Here is a 17,248-nt window from a genome sequence, read left to right as displayed (position 1 = left end):
CATAAGAGGAGGGCTCTTATTACTTTTTACAATATGCTACATGGGAAATCTGGAGCTTCAGAGCTACTTCCAAAAATTAATATTCACGCTCCATTAGGAACAACTAGAGCCTGTAATAGCTTTCATTACCCAATCCACCGTACTAACTATGGTCTTAATAACTTCCTCACTAGAACAATGAGATTAGCAAACTAACATCATGATATTGACCTTTTTGAAACTTATAACAAATTCCTGCGTCAAGTTTAATTATTAATTATTATTACTTAATTATTTTCTGTATTTCTGTATATTACCTATATTATGTATTACTGTTGTGTTAAAAGTTTAACAGAATTGTAATTGGGGTTTGCCGTTTATAAATAACTAAATTAAAATGATTTTCAATTAATTTAACATTTTTTGGAGTGTACTCCATTCGATTATTTAATAAGATGATGAACTGAATTCATTTAAAGATTTTAATTCTAACCTATAGGTAGTACCGAAGATATTCTTTTAAAAATCATCTAAGCCGCGGCGTAAATAAAAAAGTAATTAAATTAAACGTTGTCTAAAGGATCTACAAATTTAAATTCTTATCATAGCTTTCTCTTATTTACCTAAGCACAAAGGAAACTTAATATTTTGCGACAATGGCTTAACAAATATAGTTAAAACAATTTTATTTGACAATTGATCTATTTACTATTCTTATTACGAAAACTTCCAGAAACTATATCAAATTTATTATTTTCAGACGTTTCACCATGACTCCCTAAGCCATGACAGACGCCTTCAATCCCACTCCCACTATGCGCAACTACACCTACTGCGACCTGGAGGACTTCAAAAGGAACTACAAAGAAAACGTTCACGGCTACCTCAGCTTGACCGTGTGCATCTTCGGTTCCATAGCGAATATTTTCAACATATGCGTATTGCGTACTAAACAGATGCGCTCTCCTACAAACTATATCTTAACAGGTCTGGCTACAGCAGATCTATTGGTGATGCTACAGTACATCCCTTTCACCATTCACCGTAACCTCGCCCCGAGCCCTTTACATTATAACCATTTCAACTACCCTTGGGCGATTTTTTATAAGTTTCACTCGTTGTTCACTTTGGTGTTGCACTTTATTTCATGCGTTTTGACTATAATTTTGGCCATATGGAGGTACGTCTATGTGTCACAGTTACATGCCAGTAAGATCTGCTCGGATCAAAAGAAAACCCTTATTGTGATAGTGATAAGTTATATTATGTGTCCCTTGTTATGTTTCCCCATGTTTTCTACGTTGGAGATCAAAGAGTACCAGCAGACTTGTGATAGAGATGGGCTAATAGTTTTAATGAAAGACAGAATCAAGTATGACAAATATCTGCTAAAGAATGAAACGATTTTCTTGTTATACCCCAATGACCCCCTACAAGTGAGTGTGTGGGTGTACAGCTTAGTTCTTAAGCTAGTACCCTGTTTATTTCTCAGTGTGTTGTCTTACCTAATTATTTCGGCCCTAATCGAAACGAGGAGAAGGCGATTAAGGTTGCTTAACTCTTGCAATCCTTTAGAAGAGTTTACCAAGCATCGGAAGTCAAACTCTGTTCAGCTATTTAAGGATACTCAAGCCGATAGGACCACGAAGATGTTGTTGGCTGTACTCTTCCTGTTTCTGCTTACTGAATTTCCTCAGGGGATTTTGGGACAAATCAGCGCCATTTATGGAAATGTGTTTTTGCAGGAGTGCTACTCTGCCTTAGGTGAGTCTCATTTTAGTTCTTAAGTTTTTGCGATGAGAGGTTTCAACAAGAAATTATATTTTAAGACTCATGCAATATGCAAAATAAAAGGCCTGAAAAATAAATTGAAATAATCAAGTCCGGTCCTGCTGCTATATTTATAAATGGAAAAGCATTGGCGTCGTTAGTTATTATACATTTTAAAGGTTTAATTAATAACACTTTTTACATAGATATTTTAAAATTCAATTTAGAATTGGACAGTTGGCTTAAATTTTTACCTAAAAAAAATTAAATTTCAACGGAAACCAATGGCATAGTTAGCTTATTTAAGCGATTTTTTTAATGGCACTTAAAAATTCTAGAATATATTGTGATAGTGATAAGTTATATTTATTTATTTATTTCTTTATTTATTTACGGGATTTCGCCATTCTAACGAAATTACAAAATAAATTATATCCTAACCCTAAATGCATATAATTATGCTGCCATCAACAAATATATTAATAAGATACGTAATGAATTTAATCTATTAAATATCCAAATTTTCTATAAATCATCAATATATCTATCTAAATGTATACAGTAGACTCGCGTTATACTGAACACACTATCTAGTGAACTATTCTAAATAGTGAACAGACATTTTTTCCTTAATGTATTCTGTCAAACAAATTGATTCTCGAAATATTAAACCCAATAGTTTTATTAGGTAAACAAACAAGTTAAGATAAGAAAAAGATATTAAACGGTTTGTTTCTTTTCGGGCAATTAGTTTTCTTTAGTATTTGGGTGCAGTAGGTCGCGTCACGCCGCCAGAATAATTATGGCAAAAATTAGAAACATAGATAATATATTAATAACTAGAATAGATAGGCAACTCCGTAACAACGGGCCGGACTTTTATATAGTGGCGCCGTACTGCGACCTGTGTGTGAACTATTTACGTGCGCCGCTAAATGGCGGTAATTTGAAATTCCTTGATTGATTCTTAATTATATTTTAATCGTTTATTAAGTATTTTTTTGCTAAGCTCCATATTTTCAAAGGTTTAAACTACGAATAAATATTTAACTACTTTAGTTTATCATTGGGGTGTCCCAACGATAAAGTAAGTATGTGTTTAATTAGCATTTTAAAAAGCACATAAATATTTATTGATATTTAAATCTACAAATATCGAAAATATGAAGTTTAACAAAAAAATATTTAATAAACATAAAAAGGGAGAGAAAATAAAACTACAAATATTTATTATTGCTTAAATTGTATTGAAAATACAATTCAATACAAATAGAATAAAACATTTGAAAGAAAATGGCACTAAGTAAAACTAAAATTGCGATAAAATCTATATTATTCTAGCAAAAACATATTTAAAAGTATTTAAATGAACATTTCACTACAAAATTTAATTAAAAAAGAACTCATATTATGACCTATTAAAAAGCAGAAAAATCTGATTAATAAACACTCATAATCAAACCAAATCTTCAACGTGATTTTAGGTTAGGTATGAGTTTCTCAAAAAAAATAATGAATATTGGAAAGAAGTGAGCTAAGTGATTTATTGATAAACTATTTGTATTAACAACCTATATTATACGTCAAGAAAATATATGGTATTTGAAGATGTATGCAGCTTAATTAAAATAACGAAAGGTTGTTAAATAAAGATTTAAATTATCTTTAAAATTTAAGTGTAATTTAATTTCTGATTCAAATTTTATAAGGAAATGACAACTTAAATATGTACGTTTAAAATCATGATTTCAAATATTTCATTCTCTCTATCCTCTGTTTAAATTTCTGATGCTTTTCATATTTTTTCGAAGCATACAATTTGATTGAATCACTTGAATTACGAATTGTGGACTTTCCCTTCAATATATTATTAATATTTCTGATCCATATAAATGTATGGAACTTTGTTACGTACTGAAACAGCATTTCTGAAAGGTTATGTTTTTGACAGTTAAAAATAAAAATGTCCTCTTTGCATAAATGTTTTAAGAAAAACTTCAAAATTGCTGTTACATTTAATGAGAAACAGATTTGGGATAAAATGGTTGAAACCAAATGAATACATTTTTGAAAAAATATGTTAAAGTTTGTTGAAGGCGCCAGAAGAGCTCTAGGAGAATAAGCTCGAGCTTCAATTAAGAAATATTCTTCTCGACTCCTATCACCTTCAATTAAGTTTTTCCTACAGACTGCACATAGTTTAATTTTCTTTAAAATTTTTTTAGCAACAAATCATGCAATGTATGTTAATTTGCCCCTTCTTAAAAGAGAACATTTGCTCAAGTCTATATAAGGCACATCTACATTTGGGATGGACAAAGCAGAAGGTATTGCCGGTTTTGTTGCATTTAGTAACAATGTCTTAAAATTATCCAGGCCTTCTAATTCATCATCTTCACAAAAGGCTTTCAGGACCAAAGTGTTTGTGACACACACGGTATGAGCTTCTCACCCTTTCTATTGATTTTCCTTGCAAATCAGTTCTTCCAATTTTGACTAGCCAAAGATTGTGTAACTGAAATAAATTTTTGGTAAATATACTTTTAATTTAAATATACTACTTTCTAAATTACTTAAAATAATTTCTTTAATTATTTAGAATGGGATGCAAATCTTTTCTTTTCAGTTTTAGACAAAAAATAAAACCAAGGGTGTGATGAACTTTAAACTATTGAAGGTGACTGACACAGAGAAATGTCATGATGAGATTTGAATCTAGGAATATTTTCATTTTTAAATAAACAGGCAAAAAAGGACCAAGATTTTTTTTAACCCTTCTTTTTTATTTATTTAAACCAGATAAGAAAAAAATGTCTCAAGATGCATCTTTTGTTCTAATTTATTGGTTTTAATCAAACTCATGTAATTTCAACCTAACTATGTCTTCCTCAGAACTAAAAATCAATGACAAACAAGTTGATAATATCCTGTTTTCAGATTGGAATATACCTAACATTGGAATATATATGTATACTGGGTGTCTGCAGGATCACTTTCACTCCAGGTTTTGTCTAGTTCTGTTTTTTCTTAATTTGGTACACAGTGTAGGTTTGTAAAATAGCATCTTTAGACATACCTATCTGTTTACACTTTTTGTTTACTCCCACCTACGACTACCAACATTTTAAAAGGCTGTGTGGCTGTTTTAAATATCTTTTTTTTAGTATTTAAGTTTTAAATAGTGGATTGCCTTGATTACAAAAGTGTCAAATTAACAACTATTCGAAAAAATTTAAATGATATTTTTGAATAAATTAAGATTGTCAAACTCAGCCCAAAACTGTTCAGTTTTTACCTTAAACATCTTTAAAAAAATAATGCATTATTTTTATAAGCACTTAAATAAGAAATTCCTAATAAAAAAAGAAGATTTTAATGGTAAAACGAACAGTTAGGGCAATGATGGAACTTTTCATTGAAAAATAATTAATTATTTTTGTAAAAAGTCGCAAATCTGATACTTTTTTAATCAGATTGATCCACAGATTTCAGAATCATAAAAAAATAATATAACTGCCACTTGAAATTTCAAAAGATATTGTAGTTCTTGGATAAACAAGAAGTTTTCATGTTTTCAAACTCTGACAGATGTGTCAAAGTACATAAGATATTTTCCAAACCTTGTACCAAAATTTAATTTAAAATAAATCAAACCAAAACTAAACAAATGCCAGTGCAAAAGCAAATACTTAGACACTCAGTATATTTAAAAATAATAAAAATGACAGGAATGGTTTTTGGGACATTCCACAAGTAGCAGAATATATTAAAGAGATGGTGGTGTCTGACCGATATGCATATTTCTGGTCATTGACTTCATCAGGGAAAAATAATGGAAAAAGAAACATAAGAGATCACAAACAGGAGCGAACAACCAAATTCTCAACTCAAGTACCTCCAGTTTCTGAGGAAAAATTATGCTTCAACACAAAGGAAGTCCTCCTTGATGCAACCTTTACCCGAGTAGCAAAGTAATAAAGTAAAAATAGTAATAAGTATAAAGTAAAGTCCCAAAAACCTTTCCTGTCATTACATTATTATCCGCATTAACCTTCCTTTCAAACTTTACTACTCGGGTAGAGGTTAAATAAACTCTGAGGGCACCGAGATTTTTTCCAGGATTTTTTCATAAAACTAATATCAAAAATAGTGAAAAACCATTTTATTAACTTTTACCTTTATTTTTTTAAGTCTAAAAGTTAAAAGAGTGTTACATTAAAGAATCTCTGAGCTCTGAGAGCACCTTAAAGTCTTACATTAGTGAAACTCTGAGACCACCTGTAGAGCTTTTAAATAAGCTAGATTAGGGTTCATCTGTTTGGGGACTAGCAAAGGGATTAGTGAAATTTTCAAGGAGTTTTCTAGTTACTTTTATAGGTCCTAATACTTAACCAAAGAGTTTCCTTAACATATGACTTAACTTAAGAGTTACACTCCTTATTGTATTGTGTGAGTTATATGTATGCCGTAAAGACTTAAGCCCTAAGGAAATGGAAAAGGCTCTGAGGGACCGTTTTAACCTCTGACCTTGTGTTTTTATAAATATGCTTTTCTATTGTAAAATTTTGCATTTCAGAGGCCAAGATATTTTGGTTAAGTAGTAAGTACCTTATTGATTTTAAGCATAGTTATTAGCAAATCGTTGTCTAGGTATTATTATTATTATTATTGTATAATAATCAATTAAATGGAAAAACTTACCACTGCATCCTTGGGGAACGTATGTGTTTGGCTCTCTTTGTTGGTGTTTTTACACCCAGGAACACAACAATAATACACCATTTTTTCGAAGTTCAGTTTGTCTATAGAAATATATAGATAAAATATTAGAAGAATTAAAGAAAGGTGTCGGAGTGACCGTTTTGTCTAGACAATATGGTGTTGCTAAATCCACTATATGCGCGATTCGTCATAGAAGGATAAAGATTTTGAAACGAGTCAACAGTACTTTCACAGGACCTGGAAAAGCGAAAACTTTGAGACAATCAGAGTGTCCTAGAATGGAAAAAGCTTTATATAAGTAGTTCTTAAAAACAAGGGAGAGAAATTTTCCGGTAACTGGTTTAATGATCCAAGAGAAGGCCAAGTTACTTCACAGTCAGTATAAGGAACCTCCTTCTTTTAATGCGAGCAGTATAAAAGTATAAAAAACGTTTTGGAATACGCTTCCTAACGATTTCAGGAGAACAATTATCGTTAGAACCCGAGTTTGTTGATCCTTTTAAAACAAAAGAACAGATTTACAATGCCGATGAAACTGGTTTGTATTGGAAACTTCTGCCCGGAAAGGCATATGTAGCTCGCGAAGAAAAAACTGCCCCAGGTAGGAAAACCGAGAAACAAAGAGTGACTTTTCTAGCATGCACAAACACGGCAGGTACTCACAAAGTTAAAAAAGTTATTAAAGTTGGGAAAGCAAAAAATCCACGTTCGGTTTCACCGAATGTTTATTCCTGAGGTAAGTTTTGTCATATTGTCATTTTAAATTTTACCATCTTTGTATCTCGAGAATTAGAAAAAATGGTTTCAGTCCTTTTGGACTACGATTTTTACAAATGTATGCCCTTTTTTTATTCCTTTTAAGAATTTAAACTGCACATTATTCTAGCATTTGTTCTTGTCTTAGGTTACGGAATCCCTACAGAGCCAAAACCTTCCAGTTAAAGCCATGCTTTTGTTGGACAACGCAGCAAGCCATCCACCTGCAGAACAGCTAAGAAGTAATGATGGTTCCATTTTCACTATTTATATGCCACCTAACGTTACTCCGCTAATCCAGCCAATGGACCAAAACGCTATTCATCTGACAAAACTATTTTATCGAAAAAATTTGTTATCACAAATTATTGGAACTAATCAGGATATCGGAGATGCTCTAAAACATATTTCATTAAAGGACGCCGTCCTAAATTTGGCTTTGGCGTTGACAAATTTGAAGTTAGAGAAAAATGCTGGCATAATTTACTTTCACCATTAGCCGACGAAGTTGACGATGAGGAAGATAACATCCTCTTAAGTGTTTTACGGAGCCGAATAAGGAATGAAGACATTGACACAGTGAGATCAGAAATCATTACTTTATTGTAGACTTTTAATCCAGAAGTTCATATTCAACCTATTGATGTAGACGATTGGAATAAAGATAACTTACCTGACACAAAAGAAACTAATGACCAAAGCGAATGTGATGGAAACGATCAAGATGATGGAGTACAAGAAGAAATGGTAGTAAATAAGGAACAAGTGACAACAAATTCGGTAATAAAGTCGATTAACAACATCCTTCAATGGGTCGAAGAAAATGAAGATAAAGTGGAATATTCTAGTATACTCGTTTTACAAAACTTAAGGAATACGATGGTGCAAACAGGACTAAAAACAAAAAAGCAATCAAAATTACTTCATTTTTTGAAAAAATAGATTAGATTGCCGTTTTTTTATTTTATTTTAATTACATATGTAATCTTTTTTCTGTTTCGCATTAATAAAGTTAGTTTTCTAAAGACAAACGTTGCTTTAATACGTACATTAAAAAAAAATTGATAGAGTGAACAAATCGATATAGTGAACTGGATGTGCATTAATTAGTTCACTATATCGCGAGTCTACTGTATTAATATGTAGCAGCCCAAGATATACAAATAAGATAAAACTTCCAGAAAAATTTAAGCAGACTAACCTTGGCCGAAAAAAATGAATAAAACAATATATAGTTTTCCCCAGTTGAGTAAAAATAAATAAAACAACTAAAGACATACCGTTAAAGAAAATAATCAAAATAAGAAAAGTAAAAGCAATCAAATTTATTTAATATTTAACACATAGTACTCAACGAGTAAACTCACTCAAACACCTTTTAAGTTTTGAAGGCTTTAAATCCACTAAGTCAAAAGCCTGATTAAAACTATTTCCCAACATGTGGAGTCAATTAATTGGAGAAAATTTACCATAGTTTGTATGGTGACATTCAACCAGAAAAAGAGACGTCTCTTTAAGGACTCTAATATTGCACCTAAAGTTTATCCGCGACAAAGTTTACTGAATAAAATACAAGTATTTTATTCAGTAAACTTTGTCCGCGATAACAATTATTCAGGACAATCAATAGCATTATTAATTAACTTGTGAAAAAATATCATATCACCCCTATTTCGATAGTCCTCAAGAGAAGTCATATTAAGCCTTGACTTAATTTCCAATAAAGAATCATCTCGTACATTTAATCGCCAGGCACAAGTGCTGATAAATTTATTTTGGACCTTATCAAGACTGTAAATATCGTTAGCATAATAAAGGGACCAGAATATGGAAGAATAAGACATGACGCTACGAATAAGTGTAAGATATAAAACTCTTAAGGCAGCTACTGAAAAGTCTTGAGTATTTCTAGTTATAAAACCAAGAGTATGAAGGGCTTTACTAGACAAACTATCTATATGGGTTATGAAAGTCAGGGAACTGTCAAACAACATTCCCAAATCTTTAATTAGCGAAGTATATTACCATTTATGTGGTAGTCAAATGGGACAACTTTTCTAGATTTAGTAAAAGAAATGATAGAACACTTATCCTTATTAAGATGTAAGCCATCAGAGACAGACCAATTATATAGAGAATCTATGTCTGACTGTATCATCAGGCAATCAGACAAGTTTAGAATATGTAAAAATAGCTTCAGGTCGTCTGCAAATAATGGGAATTGGCAAAATTTTATAATACTAAAAATATCGTTAATAAATAAATTAAAGAGTACAGGCCTCAAATATGACCCCTGAGGCACCCTTGAAGTGACCAAAATAGGAACTGAAAGTGAACCCCTTACATTAACAAATTGTATCCTGTTTTGTAGGTAACTGTTTAGCCAAGAAAGAAACCACTTAGGGAAAGCATATTATGCATCCCTTGTTCTGCATCCCCAAGTTCTCCACCTTCGAGATCAAAGAGTACCAGCAGACCTGTGATATTGATGTCCTAATTGCTTTAATGGAAAACAACGACAAATCTGACAAATATTTGCTTAAAAATGAAACGATTTTCTTGCTTTACCTCAATGTCAGTACCCTATTTGTCCTTAGCGTGCTTTATTACTTAATTATTTGGGCTTCAATTGGAAAGAGGAGAAGGAGGTGGAGGTTGCTTACCTCTTGCAATCCTTTAAAGGATGTTACAGGGATTAAGATTAGCAGTTTTTACAAGGATTTTAGATCAGCAGATTATTGTGTAATAATCAGTTTTTGGATCAACTGATTAAGTTTTTGGATCTTTACTTGTTAAGTTTGTCTCTTGAAAATAAGTTAAATGTTTTCTATGAAATTATTTTGGTGTCAACTGATATATTTCCTCGTGTAAAAAAGTTGTCAGCTAGAAAGCGACTTTAATGGATCTCCACTAAACTAAAAGAATATATATTTAAAAAAAGAAAGCTCTTAAAAATATAAACTAAACTAATTAGATGAGGACTATCGGGAATTTTCGAGGCTTCGACATTGTTATATTGGCCTTACTCCAAAATGTCTTAACTAATATGTTTATTGCACTGAAATAGCTATTCAGGCCAAAAAGACTGGTGGTCTTTTGTCAATAACAAGCGAAAAACTAGTACCTTCCCAATATCCATATTATTTAAATAAAATAAATTCTTCAGGTGAGGAAGACGCTAATCAGCAAACCTCTTCGCTGATTAGTTTTTAACTGGATATGCACATACCAGTCTTAATATACCTATTTATGAAATATCTATTTCAGACATTTTTAGTAAGCTATCTTCTCTTGACACAACTATTATAGACCAGATGAAATAATTACAATTTTTCTAAAAAATTGCTGTCTTAACCTATCTAGACCCTTGCATCACATCTTTATCCTCTCTTCAAACAAGGGTATTTTTAAATTTTTATGAGAAGAACTTTATTAAATCTAACCTATTTTTTGGAAGTTTGATCAGTGACTTTCCGGCCTCACTGTTTTGGATCCATTATTGTTGCAACAAAAATTTTGATTTAGACCTTGCATATCTATAGAGTTATCACAGAAACCTTACGTCGGATGTCTTGTAGAAGAATTTTTAGGTTGACACTATATACGCTGACTTGTCTTAGGCATTTTGATGGCATTTGAACCACACAATATGTTGCTCTACAAGCTTAAGTGCTACTTTTTAATATCTTCATAAATGATATAAATGACTGTTTTACTTGCTGCTATTCCCTACTTTTCGTAAATAATCTGCAGCTAAAAGTTATGTTGTCAAATGATTCCAAGATTGTGTCACTGAATTCTTTTAACTGTAAATCTACGTGTTTTTTCTGCAGTAGACGTGATCAGAGAGGATTAACGATGCAGTTTCGAAAGAGTCTCTGTGTTTTATTCAATGAAAATCTCTATTTTAATACTCATTTGACTTATGCTGTTGCTAGGACCTTTCAGATGCTTGAATTTATTAGAAGAAGCAGATATGTATGGATATAAACTGCTTAAAAATCCTCTACTGTGCCTTTATGTGGTCTTTTAGCTGGTTTTCATACTATAGAATATATTTTAACAGCCCTAAATTGATTGAGCACAAGTTTATAAAACTTAAGCATTTAAGCTAAATATTTTAGATAACTATGAAGATTCCCAAATACTTGAATTGCTGAATATGACTCCTATTACGGCACGTCATCAAAGAAGAGATACCTTAACCCTTTACAAAATTATTCCTAGTAGCGTATCAGCTCCAGAATTATTTGAAAAAAATTATTTGCATGTTCTATTTTCACCTACAAGAGAGAATATTAGTGTTCATCGTCCAATTCACCAGACTGGGTAATCGCCATTCTAAAATTGACTTCTTTGGTTCGTTACGTTCATTCTTGACGTAGGTGTATGACAGCATCGATTGATATTGACTAAATTATTATTGTTTTTCCCTGCTATGATATATTTATTTTTAAGATATTTAATTGTTAAATCTACATATTTCCTAATTGGAACTGGCCGTTGGTAAATAAGACAAATGTATTTACAGAGAAACTTATAAGGACCTTTCTGATGAAGAAAATAAAGCCAAAATAGTATTATAACATGAGTTTTCAATATACAGGGTTCATTCATTTGAAAACTTCCCACCACGGATTTATCGAAAACCACTGTTTAAAAAAAAAACACCGAAATACGTCAAAAGGTTTGTCAAGGGGGACAACTTTCTAACCTAAAATTACACCACCCTCTTTGCCCCCCAGGGTCATCCCCTTAAAAATTTTAAATGGCAAGGGGTATCGAGTAATAGCTTGTTTAAAAGGTCTTTCAAAGTCTTTTGTTTTGACATTTGATTTTTTTAAATCGGTCGATTCGTTTTCGAGAAAATTAGAAAAATCTTTGTTTATCTTAATTTGTTCAGATAGAAAACAAAAACATGAAAATATCAGTTTTTATTTCAATAAGTGTTCAAAATGTTGCCCGTTTTTGGCCAAACAATGATATAGGCGATGTTCAAATTCCTGACGGACGTTTTCAAAAACATGTTGTGGGATATCATGGCAATTGCGTTGTCGAAGTTCATCCAAGTTTTCACGTTGGGGAGTAAACACAATAGATTTCAAATGACCCCATAGAAAAAAGTCTAACCGCGTTATATCAAGAGATCTAGCAGGCCATTCTATAGGCCCCCCTTCGCCCTATCCATTTATCTGGAAACTCGTCGTCTAGCCATTGCTTAACGGGAAGAACATAGTGAGGAGGAGCGCCGTCTTGCTGGAAATATATCCAAATAAATGTATCCATTTAAATTTCCGTTAATAAATAATGACCCAATCACTTTATTTCCTAAAATGCCTGCCCATACATTAATTTTTTGAGGGTACTGGGTATGCTCTTCTACAAATGCATGAGGATATTCATTGCCTCAATATCTACAGTTATGCTTATTAACAAATCCATTTAGATAAAATGTGCATTCATCGCTGAAGCAGATATTCTTTACATGTATAGTATTATCATTAATCGCTTCAGTCTTTTTTTCACAAAACTCAAGTCGCCTATCGAAATCGTCTTCGGTTCACTCTTGCAATATTTTCATTTTGAATGAATAAAATTTATGAAGTTTGGTAACTGTGTGAACAGAGCCTAACGAAATACCAGTGGCAGCAAAAATGTTGCGTAATGAAGTATTAGGATTTATTCCAAAATGACCCAAAACTTTAACTTGGGCGGCTTCATCCAAAATTTGCCAATGATCACGTTTTTTATTTGCAACAGATCCAGTTTCAGTAAACTTAGTAACAAGGTCCAAAATATACCTATGCGAAGTTATCTTCTCCGGATGTCTGGCGTTAAACGTGACGTTTAAAGTTTGCCGAGCACATTGATTTTGGGCACCATAAATTAGAATAATTTCCACTCTTTCGGATAGTGTGTAAACCATTTTGGAAGTAAAATCTTCAATTCAACAAATAAATTTTCACTATTCCAAGACTGTCACAAATGTAACTGACGGCAAAATAAATTCTTTATTTTCCTTAGCAACTATAAATAACTAATTAGGTATAACAATAAATACAGTTCGCCCAGGATGCGTATTTACGTTTCCGTGTTTATTTCAACACCGCGTGGTCGTGAAATCAGCACGGAAATGTTTCTTAATATTGGTTTCCAAACCCGTGTTCATTTCAACACCGCGCGGTCGTTAATTCAGCACGGAAATGTAACGCAATATTGGTTTACAATCCCGTATTGATTTCAACCGGTATCAAAGTTCCAAAATTGGCGACTTTCATAGTTGGCGCTGCTGCGCCAGAATTTGCAAAGTAGTGTTTAATCTGCATTTGTTTATTATTTGTGGCTTTAAGGTTAGGTATAGGTGTATGTCTATGACTTTAATCTAATAATTATGGAGCAGTTTAACATGTGTTTTTCAAAAATAACCAATGACTTTGAGGTTTTAAAGTTCGAAGGAACATCTTCAGTAAGTTATAGTTGTGAAGTTCAGTGTTCGTTGTCTGATACCGCCAATTATGATGAGATATGTAGTTACATTATAAACAAGTTTTCGGCAGAAACAAAAACAAATTGGATAATGAAAAGACGTTTTTCAAAACCCGTGCGTTACGATTTTCGAAAAGTTTTCGTTTGTCAGCTGGCAGAAAGAAGTAAATCGAAAAAGAAAACCCAAGGAGCAATGAGAAACTTCAATTGCGGGGCAAATATAAGCATAAAATTTTTAAAAGTGACGGAACATACTTTAAAAACATCATCTTTATTGAAGAGAGGTCATATCACGAGTTCAGCATTATGGAAAATTGCGAGGAAGATGTTTATGTAACGTTGGCTAGTGCTCACAAAAATCCACTTGATCGTCAAGTAACTCATTTGTATGAACAGTGGCGACTCCAAAATTACGGCACCAGAGACAGTACTGTGATCAGACTAATACTTGTGTGACTTTTATATTCGTGGGTAATAAGGTTACTGCTTTACCTATAGCTGTTACTTTGCACACTAGCCAATCACAGCACAATTATACTCTGGTTTTTCGCACAGCAAAAGATTTTCTGGAAAAAACGTGGGGCAAGTTATTTCAACTAAGAATAATTATGATGGATGACAGTAGCGCCGAGAGAAATGCATTAAGAGAGGTTTTTCTAACAGTAGGTTACTACTTTGTATATTCCACGTTACTCAGGCATTGTGGCGATGGTTGTGGCAGCGTGAACACGAAGTTAAAAAAGAAGATCAGCAGATAGTTATGAACTGTTTTCGTGGGGTGATGTTTGCCAAGACAATGCAGGAAGCAGAAATTAACATATCAAACCTGCTAAATAGTCACAGAGTGAAAGAAAATCCGTCATTAAAAATCCACTTAAGTAAGTTATGGGACCGTCGTGAAGAATGGTGTTTATCATATCGATGCGATATAGTTACTAGAGGTAACAACACAAACAATTATTGCGAGTCGTCGATAAGAATATTTAAAGACATTGTGCTACAACGATGCAAAGTTTTTAACATGTGCCCTTTGATAGAATTAATTTCTAAAACATTTGAATCCTATCATAAGAAACGACTCCTTCAGTTTGCTAATGGAAGATCTCGAAAACTTACCATAGCCTGAAAAATTTTGTAAAAATAGCAAAGGAATAGATGAGATAACGCAAGTTGATGGCAGTACATATTTTGTAAAGTCAGATATTCATTTATATGTAGTAAATTCTGTCAGGGCCTAAATTCTTGAGAGGGCGTATTATAATACTTCCAGTTATTTTTATTTGATTTTAATATATGTACAACATCTTGTCAGGAAATATTACAACAATAAACTTTTTTAAACAGTAGCAAAACGATAAATGTACTTATAGTAACTTGTGGTGTATATTTGGAACGTGTAAGAAGACAGAATGATAGATGTATTGCTTAGGTCAGGATTCGAGATCATTGATATGACATGATACTACATACCTAAGAAGTAAAAGGTACCTGTGAGCAAATATTTTACCCTAGTTATTGTGATTGTTACATACAATTAAAATACGTTTACACAAGGCCATTTCAGGTTTATAGCACCTGTACACAATACCATAAAACTATCAATAAGACTAACATCCTTCTATTATAGACATCAGTAGACCTTGTTAAAGAGTTGTTCTCCAATCCAGGCAGAACAAAACCTGATGTCCAGCATTAGAAATCGTGTTGATGGGATAGGGCTAGCAAGCACTCCACAAAACAACACACTGATGTAATCGCCAATTACACAGTCTACAAAATAATCCCAGGTGCCACAACACTCTGGGTTGCACTAGTGCCACACACCTACTTACACTAGCTAGCGTTGTTTTACGTATCAAGGTATCAGGTCACTACACCTAGTACGGAAGGATGCGCATTTAAACATTACTTTCTTTATACTAATAATGATTTAAATAATGGGAAAAACATAAGGTAAAACAATGCTCAGTGAAAACTCTCACCTTTGTAATTTCACAGGTTTAATAGTTCAATAAAGGCACTAACCACAACACTAGAGAAAAGTTACGGGAGAACAAGTGGACACTGCTCCACGACTGTTTTCGAGTAAAGTTACCATCGAACTGAATTCTAAAAAGGATCATATTAGAAATATTCCTTAAAAGAATTCTGGTAAACATCTGTCATAGCCTATGTTTTTAAGAATTTGTAAATACCAACATTTCCACACATTATAACTTTCTCCAAAGTGACCTTTTTACCCACATAAGTACTAGTAAGTGCTATTTCTGTTTATTTTGTTATCTCCGAAAACCTCTTAAAACCATAAAACTTTAAGATTCTTACAGATCGTCCTTCTCTTTACATGTCAGCCCTTAACATTCCGATCGGTTATCGTTGCCTTTTTTATTAATTTTTGATGATCGACAAAAACCAGATAAAATATAATAAGTAAAATAAATTCACGTCTTACAATTCTGATATTGCAACATGTGACTGTCCGTTTGGAAGAGGAGGTAAATATTGTAAACATCTATGTGCTGTGGAAAGAAAATATGGAATTAGATTCACAACTTCAATATGTTTAACTAAAGAAGATCGCCAAAATTTTGCAAAATGTGCACTGGGAGACGAATTTTCTTCATCATTTTTTGACGATATTGCTAATTCCAGTGCAAACGAAATCAGAGAAATAGAGTGCGTTTCAGATATGACATCCGTTGCAAGTATTGAGGGATGCACGCTTGAGGGATTTCAGCTTCCATTAGTTTCAACCGAATTAAATAGTGATGTTAATAGTGCGAGCAATAAAGAAGACTATATGAACACAGTTGAGACAATTAAATCCGAATTTTCGAGAATCTGTAGTGTTCTAGAAAATTACTTCAATCCAGCTAATATGAACATACTTACCAAATTTGCTTCTAATTTGTGTCAACTACAAACTCCATCCAAAATATTATCGTTTATTTGTGAAAAGAATATCAACAAAAGAAAATCCACAAAAATTCACGTCCAACCTACTTCAATCGCACGCCGCAAAAATAGAAGCTTTCCTTGCAGTGGAAGAATTCGGTCAGGAAGACCTACAAAAGCAGAATCCCAAAAACGAAAACGTCTCCGTTTACATAATATTTCTTTAAATATTATTAACAATGAACCTGTTGCAAAAAAACATTAATACCTTTTATACGTACCTAATACTAGAGAAAATACCTATATATTTCTTAAGTTATTTCTTAAATTTCTTTTTAGTAAATGTACCTAATATTATATTTTGAGTTCTGTAGAGAAAGTTTATTTCTTGTCTTTGTTATGTTATGTTTCAATAATAACTAAATTAATTGAAACCAGCTACACGATACAAAGTAGTGCGTATTTAGAGATCGAGGCACAGATGTAAATATTTACATCTGTGATCGAGGCTCTTAGGCCTACCGCACACTGGCAACTTTTTAATCTCGGCGATTAAATAGTTTAGTCACTAAAAATTATTGCAAATCTATTTACAACGCCCAATGATGACTGAATAGTTGCTCCGCAACCTCAGTCGAAA

At 32.5% G+C, this 17,248-nt stretch overlaps 1 protein-coding gene across 3 annotated transcripts in view; it reads left to right on the top strand.

The window, feature by feature from the left end:
• LOC126733592 (G-protein coupled receptor dmsr-1-like) overlaps positions 1-17,248 on the top strand; it is a 265,160-nt gene that overhangs the window by 186,331 nt on the left and 61,581 nt on the right. For all 3 annotated transcript variants that reach the window (XM_050436941.1, XM_050436940.1, XM_050436942.1), the window contains one exon: positions 740-1,743. In XM_050436941.1, the coding sequence (XP_050292898.1) occupies positions 765-1,743 (979 nt within the window). In that variant the 5' untranslated portion in view covers positions 740-764. The remainder of the gene's footprint in view (positions 1-739; positions 1,744-17,248) is intronic.

Source organism: Anthonomus grandis, chromosome 2 (assembly GCF_022605725.1).
Source record: "Anthonomus grandis grandis chromosome 2, icAntGran1.3, whole genome shotgun sequence".
In the NCBI taxonomy this organism is placed as follows: domain Eukaryota; kingdom Metazoa; phylum Arthropoda; class Insecta; order Coleoptera; family Curculionidae; genus Anthonomus; species Anthonomus grandis.
This window is presented reverse-complemented; position numbering and strand designations above follow the sequence as displayed.